This window comes from Tasmannia lanceolata, unplaced genomic scaffold (assembly GCF_043159265.1).
Source record: "Tasmannia lanceolata isolate RefF3 unplaced genomic scaffold, GAP_Taslan_0.1 ptg000011l, whole genome shotgun sequence".
Classification (NCBI taxonomy): Eukaryota; Viridiplantae; Streptophyta; class Magnoliopsida; order Canellales; family Winteraceae; genus Tasmannia; species Tasmannia lanceolata.
In genome coordinates this window covers 19,382,095-19,401,611 of record NW_027518688.1, presented here as the reverse complement: position 1 = coordinate 19,401,611, position 19,517 = coordinate 19,382,095, and the positions used below count along the sequence as shown (strand labels likewise).

The following is a 19,517-nucleotide window of genomic DNA, read 5'->3' as shown; positions in this document are numbered from 1 at the left end:
ATCTATTTAAAAAATCAATAAAAATTTCACTCTGACAGGGGTGGAATCAGAATACCACCCCTCTTGGGGTGGAATCAGAATCCGCCTATATTGAACAATCTGAGCCTGGGTGAAACAAAGTAACATTTCATGACTTCCAAAACTTGCTGAATTTCAACATTTCATGGAACAATATATTACAACGAGTATGTACATGTCGATGATTCTTCTTTCAACATTTCCACCTATACAACAGAGGTTAAGATTGCATGTCTTCCTAGTTTACAGACACTACATTACGAAAAACTCCGTTCAAAAAGGTTATCATGTAACTATGTTACTATAACTTACATCTAATAAGAAACTACCTCCAAAAACCCTCAGTTAAAATTGCCTGATCCCCCATTCAAAGTTGTTCAGTTTCATTCTTTCTCACTAGATGCCCCAAGGTTTTTGGCATTCCATAATCTGATAATCCCCAGCCTAAAAAAGCAAAAACAAACAGATAAGAAAGAGCAAGAGAGATAAAGAAAGCAGCACATAAGCTGGATAGAGAGACATGACATGAAAGACAGTTGAAAAAAAATATCAAAAATCTATTATACCTTTTTACACATGAACGGCTAGAAATACCACGGACATGTCCCGCATTCTGGAGCCACCTTGATGCTTTTCAATGCTATTTCTTAATTCTGCATCCAGTTGATAGTTTTCTCGTAAATCCAACAGTCCGACAATCCAAAACATTTATGAAGCAACATGACAATGATATAAAAGTAAAAAAGATTGATAGAAATAGAACCACACGCAGTCATATGTCTATCATCTATGTAAAACTAAAAAGATTCTCGCAAATCCATTCACGTGGAAAAATCGTATGGGTTTTTGTTAAAGCGGATGTGATTTATTGTAGGAAATGTATATCATCTGTTAAGAGGAATACAGTGTGCAACATCTGAAGGTATTGCAAATTAAGAAGTAACATACTATTTTATGGGTACGTCTTAAGTAGAATATTCTTTTCAACAACTCAAACTAGCAGGCATGTATGACCAGTATCAACTAAACAAGCTTCGCATAGCAATCTCGTATCCATAATTTAATTTTTCTTTTCTGGATATTGATTTAAGATAATAAATAGGATATAATTGAGAAGTAAACATCTTGATACAAGTCTTGATGCAAGTATAGCCACTAAACAAGATTTGAGTATATCCTCAACTGATAGAAGATAATAGCATCATAACATTGACCATTCAAAAAACAATAGCATCACAACATCAGCCATGCTTCCTTTTTATACTACATGTTCATTTACATGAGGGTCCAAAAAATGTCTCATTTTCCTATATCTAAATGGAAAGCTATATATGGATAACAAGCCTACACATATCATCCAATCATAAGAGGTAATATAATGTGGGTTGAAAATAAATAGCAAGGATCAGAAACTAAGAAGGGACAAATTGTATCAACAGAAAGGTATGATTTCCAAAAGCGAGAAAAAGGAATAAGGAATAATACCTGATTTTGATAGTTTGGTCGTGCAAGCAACACAAGTAGTTTATGTGGCTAGCCTCAGGTGAAGCTACTGTTCAATCAGAAAGAGTCGTTTAAGTTTTGCATGTCCATTGCACTTCCATCATCAATGGAGATGAAAGATGAAAAATGAGACATTGACACGGTGGCAACAGTTTTTTGTAGACATGTCCGACTGTTATGGCCAATGCCTTTGCATAAGCCACATTTTCTTATCTTCTCCGCATTCTCGAAGGCAGAAGGGTCTTGTGGCGTGCTTGTTGTCTTCAAATTCTTTGATCTTGGTGAACGTCCGCTAGGGTATTGAACATCAAGGTTATGAAATACAGGCATCTCCATCTCCCTCATTTGATCTTCTTGAACACTATTTGCCCCGGCATCAATATTGTTGAACATACGAATATCTATTCGCCATTGTGAATGGATATCAGTTAGATGTAACACATCATTTTCACCCATCCGACATCTCATTTTGTGTGCACAAGGAAGACCCATTGTTCTCGTAAATTGGTTCATGCAAATAGACAAAGTTGGATTACATGTAGCCAACCGATATTGCTTGAACAGCTGTCTTAATGCAAAAAAAGATACATGACCCACTAATTCATCAAAAAAAGGGATACAAAACTTATGTGGAACCTGAGTTTTTTCTGCCGAAAGTTGGGTTTGGATTTTTTGGAGTTGATTTTCGATGGCGAGGCATATTTTGTTTTTAACCAAATTGAGGTCGCTAGTTGAAAGCCGTACATATTTTTTGAGCTTCGAATGTGCACCTTGCACATTTGAAGTGACACGATTCCCAAAGTGGAGATGATTCTCTGTCCATGCCTTTACAAACAGTTCTTTAAAAGGAAGCAAAGCTGTTGCAATGTAATTGAGGGCACCAACCTTCTCTCTGAACTCGGCTTGAAATCCTTGCCAAGCTTCATAATATGCGACTTCAGTTGAAGAGTTTATCAAAGCACTCCAAGATGATAAGAATCCATCCCAATTGCCCCCCACTTTAAAATGAGGCTTACAATTAGACCAGATACTCTTCTCAATATGCCATATGCACAAAAGATTCACAGATCCTGAAAAGACTACATGGATGGCTCTCATTAAGGATAATTCCCTATTAGACATAATTACTGCAGGTCGAGAATCACTCCCTAACATAGCATCCAACATTTCCAAAGCCCACATGTAATCTTCTTCCTCTTCTTTTCCTAACAAAGCAAAGCATGAGTAGAAAGAAGTGTTAAAGCTTGTTACCCCAACAACATCAAGTAGTGTCATCTTGTACTTATTGGTCTTACAAGTGCAATCCATCACAAAGACATTCGAGTAACTCTTGCTCATTGCAATCGAATTAGGGTGAGCAAAGAATAAATGAGTCAAACGGCCTTCCCCATCATATTTGAGATTGTACTGGAAGCCACCACGAGCAAGTTCATCTAATAAAGCTTGGATTGGGGTACGACCTGATAGATTCTCTAGTCGAATCTTTTTTTTGATGTTATAAACATCACTTGATACTACAGCCAAATTTGGATTAGTGTTTCTAAGAGTAGTAACCATTTGGCGTGGTTGTATGCCAGCAGCAATCATTTCTTTAATTTGCAAGACTTCTTCTTTCGAAAAGCGACGACTAAAGGGATGACCAGATATACCTTCTAGAGCTTCATGATTGTGCTCCCCATTTTTTACCTTGAGTATCCATGAACCGTCAATCTTCCTTGTACCTTCTACTTTAAACGGGCAGTTTATCAGGCGTGAGCATATTTTCCTTTGACGATGATTACTTGAGCTACGACTCCGATAAGTACCTCCTCTATCACAACCAAGGATGACTCTCTTCTCCTTCTCTGACCTCTTTATAGTTATCATATATCCCTGAGCCTTTGCAAAGTTGCGAACATGCTCAAGAAGCTCTTCCCGACTTTGAAAGCGCCTCATTGGCGGTGGAAGCATTCTGTTTATCTCGAAAACTTCTGGACTTTGAGAGACCATTGCAGCTGGCGGGCTATATAACTGCTCAGAAAATAACAGAGGGTCAGTGTGTAATGGATCTTGCATATTAAAATAGAAAAAAAATACCTGAAATTCCCAAACATCAATCATGCAAGTAAAATATCAGTTTGAATCAACAAATCCATATCTCAGATATCCAGGAACTACTTCTCAATTTTATAAATGAAATTGGTTAGTTATATAACTTCACCATAAGTACAACCAAAACAAGCTAGAGTAAAGATAGAAATAGTTGAATCATTGTTCCAATATTTCTTCACATACCTCTCTTACTTAAAATAAATGATTATAGGCATTGCTTAGTTAGAATGAGAAGAGGAACAGAAAATGTTCAGCAACAAAAGTTTACGTAAATTGTCTAAATGGATAGACAACCAATGGGTCCACTCCTTCCTCAATCTAGTCTTCAATTGCTCCATATGAGTAATAGAGAATTGATGAAAGAAGTTCAGCACTACACCCAAAATAAGTATATGAAAAATTATGGGGAAAAGGTAGGTAGCTCATCCAACCAGTCCAAGCTGAGATTTGCCTAGACCTCTATCGCAAAGGGGCCTATGCTTTTGGAGATAATACCCAACTCAACTCCACTCAACTAAGCCTTTGTCCCAAACTAGTTGGGGTCGGCTAATGAATCCTTTAGAAAATTTTCATGAAGAAGGTAAATGGATCTACCCGGCTCAAATTAACTAAGTCTAATCCTTACACTAGTTGGGTTCGTCTGCATGGATCATTTTCTTCCATTCTCTCCTATCCAAGGTCATGTTCTCTGTTATGTTCCTAGCCCTCAAGTCTTTCCTTACTGTTTCTACCTAAGTTGTTTTCGGTCTACCCCTACCTCTTTTTACTCCATCAACTTGGCACGAGTCACTTCTTCTCATTGAAGCACCCAAAGGCCTAAGTTGGATATGCCCAAACCATCTTAAGAGGTGCTCTCTCATCTTCTCCTCAATTGGTGCCACCCCCACTTTTTTACCGATGTCTTCCTTTTTAATTCGATCTAACCTTGTGTGGCCGCACATCCATCTAAGCATTCGCATCTCCGCTACACTCATCTTATGCACATGCTGCTTCTTGGTGGCCCAACATTCTGAGCCGTACAACATGGCTGGCCTCACAGCTGTCTTATAAAATGGGCAACGATACGAAAATAGAACCAACCAAACAACTAAGTGATTCCCACCAAGGCCTGCAAATGCATGGTTGACAAGAAAAATGGCCATTAATCGACTAAGAAGTGGAAATCATGTATATGGCTTAGATAAAATTGACATGTTTGAGGACCAATTTTGTGGCGCACAAGACTTCCCAAGATAGTGACTATCTACTGTGCACATGCAAGTGTGTGGTGATCATAATCAACTAGGAGTTTGCCCTGCTCTGTGGCAAAAATCAATCAAATAAGACGATCCTAATAGAGTCCACTTGGTGGCTGAAATATGGATGATAAAAACAAAAATGACCAACAACTAACATTTAATAAAGAAAAATCCATTGATCACGTGAATAAGATTGCTAGATTAGTGCGATTTTTTTACCATGGAAAATTCACCGTTGAGCCTAAATCTTGAGTAATTTCGGTCACAGTACATGGGGATCAGCGTAAGACACATTTTGAAGAGATCGTGCCAGTCAACCTCCATTCTTGGTACTTTCTCTAAATGAGTATTCACTCAAACCAGCATTTATGTTCTTCAAAGAGAAATTGAATTTCCACATCCCTCAAGAACCTTGGATGAGATCACCACTTATTTTGCTAATTTCTACAAAATGTATTCTCGAGAAAAAAGATTTGCAAGTTTAATGTTTGGAGCTTGTTCTCAAAAGAAAAAAAAAGGAAGAAAAACAAGGTTTTCGTTATGTATTCTTGCAAAAGGAATAGATAGTACCTAAGAGTCAGAGAAGAATGGCCATGCAGAGAAAGGATGCAAAAAGGACGCTTTTTGCATCTTTTACGAAAATGAAGCTCTTGCTTTTTATATGCATATCGACTGCCTAATACAATGCATAAACATTATTTGCTTACATTTTTAGGAGTAAAGCTCAGGGAAAACACCACAGCCCAAATAGGGAACAAGTTAGACGAACATAGGAGAGCAGAGGTGGGGTGGGTGGTGTCCTAGGAAGCACGGGTACTCTCCCGAGGCTCCCGTACCCGTACCCGACCCGTATTGGGTGCGGGTACGTCCTGGGTACGTACCCCAAATTTTTGTTTGAAAAACCCCCAATTTTTAGTTGCTGGGTGCGTGTCGGGTGCATACCCAACACCTCCTGCTTCTCTTGTCTGGTGTAAATCCTTCCTGTGCTTCTTCTCTCTCATCTCCTGTACTCAGTATTTACATGTAAACCATTTAAGTAAATGTCTATTTACTTAAGATTTACATGTAAATAACGGAATACCCCCCATTTGGATTTATTAAAAATAGTTTCAAGACCTAAATCTAAAATGAAAAAAAGTCAACTCTCCTGTTCTAGTACAAAATCCGAAGAAAAAGAGTCGAGTAAAATTTTTAACTTTCTTAACTTCCAAACGGTTGGGTATTTTTCAAATTTTAAAAATTTATAAAATCTATCATGTCCAAACATTATTAAATCCCAAAAGTCCGGTATAAAAAATGTCATAATTTGGTCTCTAAAAATTATTCATCTTGTCAGGCACTGGTCAACACACTGGCAACAGACCTTTTTTCTAATGAATGATGTATTGATGCCTCATGTTATGAAATATGGAACTTAATCACTTATGAAATTAAGAGTAATATTAGAATTTTCCATTTTGGTGATGTTACTGTTATTTGATTGCTCTCCAATTATTATTTTTTAATTTTTATAAATATATAATAAAATATTAAAATATATTATTATATTCAGCGTACCCGAACGTACCCGCACCCGGGTTTTTTGGAAAATCACGTACCCACGTACCCGTGTCGTGTCGTACCCGTACCCGTGCTTCATAGGTGGTGTCAATACAAAGTTGGGCGTTGCAAATATTAGTTTACCGTAAAAAATGTATCCAATAAAATACATTGGTCTTTGATACTTGATTCTACAGTTATTTCAGTTATGTGCTTAAAGAAAAAAGTAAATTGATTCAATGTGGCAAATGATATCCGCAATCCCTTGTCTTAAAGATAGTATTCAACACGGAAAAAAGCATATTCATTCAATGTGGCAAATGATATCTGCAATCCCTAGTCTTAAAAATAGTACTCCTCTCTGTGTTTTTTTTTTTTTTTGAATGATGATATTCCTCTCTGTTGTCAAAAAAAAAGGTACTCTCTTTATTTATACCTTTCCAATGAGCAGTTAAAAGCTTACATATCCCAAAAAGTTAGCAACAGCCAATCAGAAAAGTTTTTAATAAAGTGAGGCGTGCCATTATCAAAACAAAGGAGTAAATCCATCTTAAAACCTAAAGAGAAGTGTCACCACCAGTGTTGCATGGATTTGGATTCGCGTGTCGGGATCCGACACGGATTCGAGGTGTCGGATTCAGCAAACCTACACACATATATCTTCATGAAAATTTTGAGGATAGAGGGTTGAGGTGAGTTTTGTATTACGAGGGTTGAAGGAGGAAGGGGGTCGATGTTCGAGGGTCGAAGTGCTAGGGTTTTTATTAAAAGGGTACAAATTGTGCTTCATATAAAAAAATTAAGAAGAAAATATACAGGATTCACATTTCAAAAGAGAAAACGATGAATTGGATTCGCCCGAAAAAAATAGGATTCGTGTGAGACGCGGCTACGACAAGAATCCGGGTGTGTCCCATGTGAATCCATGTCCGATTCGGATGCGGAGACGTGTCGACACGGATTCGGCATAGGAAAGAATCCATGCAACATAGGTCACCACTTCTCTTACAACAGCTAGAATATACATAGAGTTCGTTTTCTAGTAATTTGATGTATCACAAATTCACATGGAAACAGGAGTCCAATAAAATATCTGATACAATAAAAAAGAACCTTAGATGACATTAACAAATTGATAGAAAAGATCAGCCATAGATCAATGAACAAAGTCCAAACCTTTTGGAGCTTCTTGAAAACAGAATCTTCATAATCCCGATATCCAGCACCTACAAAATTGGTTGGATTTGGAGTGTCAGATACTGCATATTTCCCAAGAGAGGCACTTGATGAATGGGTGGAAATCGGTTGAAGAGGAAGAACCAGAATAGGGTTTGATAGTTCCCCACACATGCTTTGGGTAGAAGCAACCTAGCAAAAAATGCTACAAGTAAGTATTGATTTAAATGTTGACTAAAGGAGCTTGCACACTGACTGCATTGGCAGATAAAACTACCAAGACGATAAACAAACACAAAACAAGTTTTGAGTTGACAAAGACGATGCATTCTGTGTTGACAAATTACGGTGCAATACCAAATAACAAGGAAAAACCACTTTTAAGAAATTTAAAATGTCTAATAGGTTCCAAAGTGGAAACATACAACTGCAACAAAAACAAAAAAAAACCTTGATTTTTCGCTATATTGGAACTGCAGGTATAGGCATCCTTAAGATTTTTTTTTCCAACCCGGAATTTATCAAGGAACCCAGGCCAGCACCTTAAATTTTATTAGCATTAAAAGGAACTACAAGAGGATGACGTGCCGATCTAGGGAGATTCCTCCACTGCCAAAACAATTTCTTTCTTTCTTGTTACAAGAGAAAACAATTCCTAAAGCATCACATCTCGATACCCCCTAGCCAATCTAGAGATATCCTTCTACTGCCAAAACAATTTATTACTTTTCCAGTCACAAGTGAAGTTAGCAAGAGAGTCTGTCAACTTGTTCGCTTCTCTAAATTCAGGAGAGAGCCTAGGCTGAATATGTGAAATAAGATCCATTAGATCCTTCTAATAATAGCAAATCGACCAAGGAGGATCCTTCTAGGACATGATCATCTCTGTCAACACTTTGTTGTCCACATTGAGCCATGCCTCTAAGAAGCCAAAGGCCTTACAATATCTAAGGCCATCTAATATACCTCTTACTGCCGCCTCCAGGTTAGTGCCAAACTCATAATAATGACAAAAAACAAAGACAAGCTTACCCGCACTCTTCTCGGTTTTAGCCGACAAACTTTAATCACTCGGGAAATTATAGATTTCATAGGTCGAATATTAATGGCACCAAGCGACCAACACTCCCAACAAGTTCTAATAGAATTAGAACTCTGTAATAGAAATAGAACTTTATTGGGGCAGCGGTTGTGGAGGTTATTATATGTATGTGTATATGTGTGTGCGTACAGCGACTGGTTTAAAACAGGTTTTTGAAGTATTGAATAGAGAGTAAATGGGAGCAATATTAGTGGATGGACCTCAGATGATACGTATAAAAATAAAGCAACCACGATGTTGAGAGAGATTCCAAAATTGAAGCCCAGTTTCATGAAAGATATTAAATATGTAAAGAAGACAAATTCAAGTTTTGGAAAGATTGATGGTGCCTGGATGCGCCACCTATGGAGTTGCTGATGCAGACGAAAAATCACCAAGATTGATGGCTTCATAGAAGGATGTGTTCCCAGCATTGTTGGCAGTGGCCTCTAATATTCATCAAGGACTTCTTTGAATTGGAGGAGAATAGAATATCATAGAGGTTTACCATTCAAAAAAAAAAAAGAATATCATAGAGGTTCAATTTCAGGAGAAACTTCTTTTATAGGGAAATGGATCAAGTAGCCAGATTGCTGGAGATCATTGAGGCATGCTTCATCAAGAGGACTGGGGAAGATAAAAGGGTTTGGGTATAGTGCTTTTCCGGGGTCTTTAGATCCAAATCAATCTATCATCAGATGGATCCTAACCAAAGGCCAGCGTCACTTGCCAAGATATGGGGCATTCCAGCCCCACTCAGGGTCTGTGTTTTTGGATGGACAGCCTTCCTGGACAAAATTCTCACAGTTGATCACTTCTGTAGCCGCCACATGCTGATTGTCGATCGCTGCACCTTATGCATGGAGTCAAGTCAGTAGATCATATGTTACTGCATTGTCAGCTGGCTAGAGATGTGTGAAGTAGAATTATCAGTAGATTCAGTATGACATGGGTATTCTTGTCGAGGGCCTTAAGCGTGGAGTCAGATGAGTCAGTCAACCACATGTTCCTACATTGTCGGGTGGCTAGAAGTGTGTAGAGCAGAGTTATCGGTAGATTCAGCATGGAGTCAAGTCAGTAGATCATATGTTACTGCATTGTCAGCTGGCTAGAGATGTGTGAAGTAGAATTATCAGTAGATTTAGTATGACATGGGTATTCTTGTCAAGGGCCTTATGCGTGGAGTCAGATGAGTCAGTCGACCACATGTTCCTACATTGTCGGGTGGCTAGAAGTGTGTAGAGCAGAGTTATCGGTAGATTCAGCATGACATGGGTATTCCCGTCAAGGCAATCTGGTTCTTTGTGTCATCATGGAGAAAGAGAAGATTCTTTGGAAAGTGGTCCATCTAGCTACTATTTGGGTATTATGGAAGGAAAGAACACTCGGTTTTTTAAGGACGTAGTGAAAAAGGTACAATTCATTTTCACTAAGGCGATAGCCTTAACAATCGTTCCAGTAAAGACCCTCCCATGCATCATATTTGTCTCAACCCACGACCTTTGGTACTATTGGAGAGAAGTTTGCAACAGTAGCGAGCATATTGAAATCCCATCTATCTCATGGGAGCCGACAGCCGGGGAAGCTGAAACTGAACTTTGATAGGTCAATCATGGCCAACCATAGCCCGGCTAGAGTAGGCGGCATCCTTAAAGATGAGCATGGGGAGACAACATGGGCTTTCTTGGGACCTATAGGGATGGCGGACTCAAATGAGACCGTGTTTAGAGCAGTTCTTCAGGGGCTGAGGATTATAGATAGTAGCACCCTACACCGCATGACTGTAGAGGGGGACTCCCTAAATGTCATTAGATGGTTGAAGGGTAGTCATTCCCACTCTTGGAGATTCACGCACTGGTTTGACGAAATTCGGGAATGCATGGCGGGTTCGTCCATCTCCTATCAGCATATCAAAAGTGCGGCAAATATTAAGATGATAGGTTAGCTAGAAGCGGTGTAGCCAAGGAGAGGCTAGAGATATCTTCCCCATTGAGGGCTTTTGGTTCTTGTACCTTCTTTCTTCCCTTTTCTTCCTCTTGTACTGATCCTATCAGTCGCCAGGGGGCGTTTTCCCCTTTGCTTAGTAAAAATTTTTCATCAATTCAAAAAAAAAATAGTAACATGGGATATGTACAGATTTTGTTTAGTTTTGAGCTTGGTGTTGGGTGTATCATCGCATGAAGGATTCAATTCAGAGAAACGCTTGATGTGGATCTAAAGGGTGGAGATCAAAGTTTTCGACTATCCGAATAACAATATGATGCAGGATCTCACAAAGAAAAGCTTTGATACCAAATTGATGTAGGACCGTGAAGAGAAATTGAGGAAAGGGGAGAAAAATAGACGAAAGGGGAGAAAAATAGACGAAAGGGGATAGGATTAGAAGAATAGGGGAAGAAGAGACGAAAATAACCTGAAGAAGAGACGAATTTAGGGAGAAGTAGAAGAAGAAAAGAAGAATAGACGAATTTAGGGAGAGAAGAGAAGATATCAGAAGAGGGAAGAAGAAAGAAGACTCTTTATTCAATTTCAATAATCATAAAAAGTTAACAATAAAGCTGTAAAGAGGCCTATAAATAGGCAAATAACAACCTAAAAGATAGAAACCTACTAAAATAAGAATTCCTAAAAGACTAAACTTCCTAATTCTAAATAACATGGAAAATAAAATCCTGGAAACTAAAATAACATGAAAATAAAAGTCCTATTGGGCAAATATGCCTCTTATTGGGTCTACAATCTGCATCACAATGACCATCCAGTAAAGGAGGAAGCCGAATGAAAATTTTATAGAGGGAAAATATGTGTAGGAGGAATGTTTTTATGTGGTGCTAACGATTCAATAACCATCTTTGATTCCTTTTATGCAAAAATATCCCTTTGGTTTTGGATACCTTACATTATCTCCATGACGAATCCTTTGTGTCCCATGGTGATCCTAACCGTCCACTCATTTTTTACTGATTCCAGGTATGGTAATGCATATAATAGCAATTGTAGAAACTCCATCCTCTTTATGATAAATAATCCGCTTGCCCCGAAATGACCTGGCCCAAAAGGGAAATCTCAATTCATTGGGCCTTTCGATACAATCAAATAGATTGCAGAATATTAAAACTAGGAAGATCTTTCAGAAAATTTCTGATGCAAATGTGCCAAACCAAAAACCCGTAAAATCATCAGGACATGCACGAAGAAAGAAGGAAGAGGTGACAGGGAGTTTGGAGCCAACGGAAAGCATGATTATTGATGTTAGCATGATGTCCAAATGACACTTCTTGGCATCAGTGTAACCCTATCATGTTAGAACTGCATGGCTCTGGACATCCTTCCGGCTTTATCATCCACTTATTGATAAAGAATTTTCCTTCTTTTCTTGAATGAGTTCACAATTGTTCCTAAGAACTTGATGTGACCTGCAGCTTTGAAAATTATTTGAGTTATGCCTGAATTTGGAACGGAAAACCAATGGATTAAAGGGTTTTTAGGAGAGAACACGTCAACAAAAGGAGAAGCCAAGATAGGGTAGGATTTAAGGAGTTAAATTGGAAGTGTTGAGAGTTCTTCTGAGCTTTCTGTTCGACACGGGATGATTTCTGTTAAAAGTTCTTCTGAGTTCTCTATTAGACAGGGGATGATTTCCACATTACTGCCCAAAAACTTGATCTTTGTTACTTTCTTTCTTAGGGAATTCCAAAATTAGTAGAAATTTAGGATAATTAAGTTTGAATGAGTGTGGGAGAGGGGTTATAGAAACAAGAAAGTCTGTAAATTGTGAACATCATTCCATTGCAAATAGAGATAATTCATATGTCTTCTGCTAACTATGCTTGTAATTGTAAGAAAAAAAATGTTTTTTTGGCTAGAGGCACTGTGAGATGTAATTTCTTGGGAATCTCTAGCATCCGTAGCAAGTAAGATTTTTGTATATGCGTTGGTTTTTTGTATCCCAAGGTAAGGTGGTATGTCTCCCTCATGTTCCTTTGTGACTTCTTGGGCATTCCAAGCATTTGTAGCAGCTAGCAGGTAGGTTTCTCGTATTAGTTTTGTGGATCTGGAGGTAAAGTGGTATGTCCCCCTCTTTGTACTCTTTTATCGTATTAATAAAATTAACGTGCTGGCACGGGTTCCTAGATAAATTCCAGGTTAAATAAAAGTTATTTTGTCTGCTGCTAGAACTTTCTAGGTTGTTCACCTTTTCAAGCTTAAGATGTTTATTCCTCTTCAGCTTTCATCTGGTGTGGTTTTGGAGATTTTAAGTTTGATTACCTGCTTGACAAAGCAAAAATTTTAATATGAAGGTTGAAACTTGAAACTCAAGACTTTCTGGATGTGTTGTTGAAGGTTTTGCAGATCAATTCCTATCCAACTATTTAAGTATCCGAGTTGCCCTGATTGTGATGAATGAATTTATGATGATCATCTTGATGGTTGCAAATGCGAACAAAGAGTTTACGACAATCAAGTTCTGAAAGAGGAAATGAACTGATGAAGGAGAATGATTGCTGCTAATTTAACGAGTTACCTTCACTCTACATGGCAATATCAAGAAGTTTTTTAATGTCTTCTCAAAGATAATAATCCTACGAACTGCCATAAAAAAGGACGACATCTTATTCTCAAGATTTCATTAACACCAATTTTTTAAGATAATGGATCCTCAGGAGGCTTTCCCCTACATAAAGTAGCCCTCTTTCACCATTTACTAATTGAACCTACAGCTCTAAAGGGTCACTAAAAATGAGGTCCTTTTCAACAATGCATCTTTTCTAGACTGCAAATAAAATGGAGATACTCTAGTCCCTCTTCCAAACAGATTCTGCATATGCAATTGCAATCCAGTAGAAGACGGATTAAATAAATGGCATGCGGAACTTACAAGAAAACTTGTCATTTTTTCTCACATCAAGGAAATCACATAACAGAGAACATGGCCTTGGAAAGGATAGAATGGAAGAAAATGATCCATGTAGACGAACCCAACTAATGTCAGGATTAGACTTAGTCAATTTGAGTCCGGTAGATCCTTTCACCTTCTTCATGAAAATTTTCTAAAAGGATTCATTAGCCGACCCCAACTAGTTTGGGACAAGACTTGAGTTGTATCAAGGAAATCACATCCTAATTATAGACTGCCAAATCTCAATTTCAAATTCTTCATAAACTAATATCATTTACATGAAAATAGCATTTTTTTGCTCATATCAAGGAAATCACAATTTCAAATTCTTCATAAACCCTAAGGCCATGTTTGGTTACCCACGAGATTTAGATTTGGATTTAGTTGATATTTTGAACTGGATCAGATCCTTAGATTTCCAAATCAGCTACAACAGTGCAAAAAATTCCGATTTTCAAATCTGTTCTGCGAGACGTTATTTTGGAAATCAATATTTGTGGCAACTTCCTTCACCGTCGCGGCTCTTCGAAGTTGCTCCGGCAGCAGCCAGACACCCCTCCCTCCCTCCCTCCCTCTCTCTTTCTCTCTCTCTTAAAACATGATCATTAAGATGATTGATGCATTAAGTATCCAAAACTCAAATCCAAATCAAAATACAAATGCATGAGGTGTTAGATTTTTTTAGTAATTTAAAATTAATAAATCTTTTCCATTTCATCTTTTTCTATTAATTAGGGAAGTTAAGAGATAATTGGGGAGTGGGAGAGATTTTAGGAGATAGTGGAGACGTTTGTAAACCCTCACGGTCTCACCCATATTTTCCTATAGTATCTCTCTTTTCTTTTGGCCTAAAAGAGGAGACTCTTCAACGTTCTCTTCTTCCCTATCTCTATTTTTTTTTTCTACCAGAAGATACATATTCTCTTGGTAAAAAACCCCCACATGGATTTTCCTCTGAACATTTACATCTTTTGTACTTTATTGTTTTTTGCGATACGGGCGATTGACGAATTCGTGGGGAGCGTTTCTCTACACAGAAACAACCTTGAAGGATGGTTGAATCTTGGGAATCAAACGCCGGTTAACTTAGTGCAGACGGGGGCGTTTTGACTCTAAAGAGAGCGTCATTTCCGACGTGCCTCGATCCATTACACAGGCTATTTCTAACCTTTCTTGATTAATTTATTTTTACTATTTTGATAGATTAGATCTATATTAATTAATATTAACAGAAATTCCTAAAGATAGATTTCTTAACAAAATTCTCCAACAATTTTAGAGTCAAAACGTAAGGAATTTTTCTGTTAATATTAAATATAAAAAGAAAGGTATTTTATAGCACAATTCCAATAAGTTCGGGAATTTTCTATTAATATTTATTTATGAAAGTTCTGATTTCATGACATAGTTGGTTTTTTATTTTTCAAAGGTAATTTTTTTTTTCTCTGGTTTGTTTTGAATCGGTCAATTGCAGAAATTCTTCTTCCTCTGCTATCGCCGGATCAAAACCCATTTGCAAGTGCAAAAATCATGAATTGGGTTTTCCGCTGTGGATTTCGGGTTTCTATTTCTTAATCACCGGTAGGGAAGAAACTCCGTTTCCGTTAATACATATAAATGGAAGGATGTGGGGGAATTACGAGTTACAAAAATTAGGGACTCTAGGGCTTTGAAAATGACAGTAGATGAAGATGGAATAGGTAGCAAGAGAAGGAGAAAATCAGAAATGGATCAAATTTGCTTCAGGGGCAATTTTTTCTCATATTCCGATTAAGAAACCCATTTTGGAAGGATGTGTTTTAAATAACACACTACTGTTTTGATAACATCAGCCACTCTTGTGGTTCGTGGGCATCTATTTTAATTTTAATTTTAGTACCCAATCTATTTTTAAACAGTTTATTAACTTTAATTGATGTCACGGTACTTTGGTTTTTGCAAGAACAAATTTTCATTGTGAAGATTTGAAGATAAGTGTACTGAACAGATATCTAATCTGCTAGTATATAAGTGCATTTTTTTTATTGTTGATAAAGTGCTTTTTCTAATTCTCTAGCTTTCATGGAATTAATTAGATACTGAAATGTTTGGAACCTGCTTCTTTTTCAAGAGAAAGAGAATAAATTCTTGTGTAACATCTGTAGAAAATCATAATTCCATACTAGGATCCTTTGTAATATCTTATTGAGATCCTCTTTTGGGACCTAACTTTATGCTTGTGAAGTGTTCACTAGAATGCCTTTGAGAGAAATAAGTGTGTCTTGTTGATGAGGCAATCACTTGTTTGGAGCCTTCCAAGCTGTGAACGAGTGTCTTATATTGTGGCCTTCAAACCATAACAGATAGAACCTGTCCACCTAGCTAGATCATTGATAGATGGAGTCACTCATTTAAGCATGATGATGACTCGCGAGGATGGTTTCCAAACAGCATCATCATGTTAGGACTTCCGGCAGCTACAAATTCAATGTCCCACTTTGAATTCAGCCAAGAAAAATTGAAACCATTAATTCATGTAGTCTTTTATCATATGCATGGGATGTCTAATAGGATGCGACCAAGACAATGTATCAACAAGTCTTTTAAAATCAAGATAGCATACACATTCCTCAATGACCATCAAGTATCTTATACTTTTTTATAGTAGTTTAAGAATGCCTAATCTAAAGTTAGATTACACATGTTGATGATCATTGAAGTTAAATATTACACTGATGAGTTGTTGTTGATGATCCTTACATCTCATTTAAATTTTGGTCAATATACATGTAATCTAGACTGTTTATTTGTCTATCACAACAACGCATATTATGCCATTGACTAATGACATTGACCAAATGCCTGATATAGTTCTCCCACTCATATATTAGGTATTTCATCTCGTGGAATAAATACCTATTATCTGTTTATAGATGAATTGTGTATGCTTCTTCTATTATGATCAAAGCATGTGAACTTATCTAGTGGGCAAATAAATCATAGTTTGTAGATAATTTTGTGTCATGAGATCGCTTACTATTTTGTAAGTTGTGAGGAGGTGCACATTAGTACAAATTGAATAAATTATTATGTCCACTGACTGCTCAAATGTGGGGGTAACTACTCAAAAATGAGGGGGCACCTGAGATTATTAAAATTGTGAGCATTTGATGAAACACAATATAGAGATATGTTGAAAGCATCTAAACAATGCATTTCACTTGATACTTCATGCCCATATGAATATGGATGTGATTTCATATTTTGCTTTATGCATAATGGTTTACTCATTTGACAGGAAAATATTCATAATGAATACATGATTGACACAAAATCATGATGCGAAGAGGTGTTTTAGATACTATCGATTACTCTCTCAATGAGTGATGGCTTTGGACTTTATAAAGTCCGAAAGCAATATAATTAGAAAGGCTAGTGACAGATCATCGAGGGGAATGAGACTGAAGCCCATAAGTTAGTCACCGCAGTGCACACCCAACCTCTGTGATTGGAGATCCCAGGAAGGAGGTTCAATGGGTAAAAACGAAGTTGTAGGGTGACTGGGAGGAGCACTGAATATTTTGAGGGGTATCCCTAGTCTCATTCCTATGGTGACAGTGCTCGCTACTGTGACGGTTTTTAGGTTGAGTTTTATCTCTTAATCAGTCCAAGGCAGAATTCTGCAAGGTATAGGTCACAGAGCACCCTTGGAGGACTCACCTACGTAAGTGTGGTAGTATGGTCGCTACTGTGGGAAGCTGGGCTACTCCCTAAAGACACTCATGAAACAAGATAGGGCTCATGACCGTAAAGGTCCAGACCGCTAGAACTCAAAAATTGCCTGTACTGTGTGTGTGGTAAGATGACGTCTGAACTAAAGGACCTAGTTCAAGACTTAGTTCACTACGGCTCCTTCAGACAGAAACTTTCTAACACTAAGTGTAGGTTCAAGTCCGGAAGACACCTGCACCCATTGCACAGTAAAGTCGCTTGCCTGTTTATTTTAAATTTTAAATCATGTTGGGGATTGTTAGATTTTTTAGTAATTTAAAATTAATAAATCTTTTCCGTTTCATCTTTTTCTATTAATTAGGGAAGTTAAGAGATAATTGGAGAGTGGGAGAGATTTTAGAAGATAGAAGAGACGTTTGTAACGTCTCACCCATATTTTCCTTATATTATCTCTCTCTTCTTTTGGCCTAAAAGAGGAGACTCTTCAAACGTTCTCTTCTTCCATATTCTCTAGGTAAAAAACCCCACATGGATTTTCCTCTGAACATTTACATCTTTTGTACTTTATTGTTTTTTGCGATACGGGCGATTGATGAGTTCGTGGGGAGCGTTTCTCTGCACAGAAACAACCTTGAAGGATGGTTGAATCTTGGGAGCCAAACGCCGGTTAACCTAGTGCAGACGGGGGCGTTTTGACTATAAAGAGAGCGTCATTTCCGACGTGCCTCGATCCATTACACAGGCTATTTCTAACATTTCTTGATTAATTTATTTTTACTATTTTGATAGATTAGATCTATATTAATTAATATTAACAGAAATTCCTAAAGATAGATTTCTTAACAAAATTCTCCAACATGAGGTATCCAAACGGGTCTTATCATTTTTTTTTTAAATTGTCCTTCATATATGAACCAACCAAAAAAGAAATGCATAAAAGTTCATTTATAAACCCTAATCCAACCATACTCATTAAGAATTCAAATTGTAATGAAGGAAAAAAAAAAAACTTACAGCGGCCGCAGCAGCAGATTTAGAAGCCATAATCAAAAGCGAATTCTTCCTCTTCTTCGATCCCCTCCTATTAACAACATCTTCAACATGTCCAAATCTCCCAAACAAATCCTTCAACCTCTCAGGACTATAATCCTCTCCATCCCTCTCCCAAGATACCTTCAAAACCCTCTCCTTATCCAAACCCCCACAATTTCCAACATTCTCCTCCATCAAATCCTGCCCTAATTCTCCCATTTTCTCTCCATCCAAATCTCGAATTCTCTCAATTTCTTCTCTAAACTTTTTCACCGCCATCTCCTCTTCCTCTCTCGCTCTATAAGCAGCTCGCTCTCGCTTTTCGAGATCAGACATCATTTTTCTACGTTTGGATTCGAAGAGATTTTCACGGCGGTGGCGATCGAGCTTGGCGCGGATGAGATCGTCGAAGGCCTTGCGTGAGGATATGTTTTTGAGGATGTTGTAGGCGGATTGAAGCTTTTGTAGAGTAGATTTGGTGAGAGGATCGTTAGGGTTAGGGTTATTTTCGAGATGGAATGTTCGGAGCTTGAATTTGTATGCTTTTTCGATTTCTTTGATTCCTAGATTTGCACCTTCATCACCTGAAGGTAGGCCGAGGATTGTGTAATGGTCTTCTTCTTCTACCTCCATCTATCTCTCTCTCTCTCTCTCTCTCTGAAATTCTCTCTGCAAATTGCAAAACCTCTGTCTGAGACAGAGATAGACTTCCCGTGAACGGAAATTGATATTTACACCCTCCCCTTTTTGGTAATTCTCTAACGAGCGATGATAAATTCGCACCTCTTGTAGGATAATTCGCAGCCCTCTAACGTTAAAGAATACGGCTACTAGATTAGTAGATTTACGCTTTTTTAACGGTACAGTGGTGCGAATTATCTTATTGGGGCGCGAATTTCGCATTGCCCTTCTGTAAACAATATCCCTTAAGTACGAACCTTTTCTACGGTGGGGCCCACATGATTGGATGATCCAAACCATTCATTAGTTGGGACCCAGTCCAAAAGGCATCCCCATGAATGATCCTGAAGAGGTTTATGTAATGTATCATTCCCTCAAGAGGTGGAAGGGCTAGGATGATGGGCACGGCATAATTAAAGTTGGGGCCCAACGAATGAATGCCTTGGATCATCCAACATGTGGGCCCCACTGCATTTTGTAATAGAATTAGAATGTTGTTGCAATAATTTCGCTTCTGAAAAACTTTAGGGAGATGATTAATTCGCTC

At 37.8% G+C, this 19,517-nt stretch overlaps 1 protein-coding gene across 2 annotated transcripts; it reads right to left on the bottom strand.

Annotated features, from left to right (window-relative positions):
* Positions 1-134: 134 nt before the first annotated feature.
* LOC143886563 (PKS-NRPS hybrid synthetase cheA-like) lies at positions 135-19,014 on the bottom strand. 2 transcript variants are annotated; one of them, XM_077390607.1, is made up of 5 exons: positions 18,272-19,012; positions 7,566-7,757; positions 1,504-3,531; positions 585-671; positions 135-462 (listed from the first exon to the last, which is right to left on the bottom strand). In XM_077390607.1, exons 1-3 carry the CDS (start codon positions 18,920-18,922, stop codon positions 1,579-1,581), a joined length of 2,796 nt encoding a protein of 931 aa, XP_077246722.1. In that variant the 5' UTR covers positions 18,923-19,012; the 3' UTR covers positions 135-462; positions 585-671; positions 1,504-1,578. The 2 variants fall into 2 exon arrangements, with proteins under 2 accessions (XP_077246722.1, XP_077246723.1); XM_077390608.1 differs by lacking the exon at positions 7,566-7,757 and having other exon boundaries at positions 18,272-19,014.
* Between the last annotated feature and the right edge of the window lie 503 nt (positions 19,015-19,517).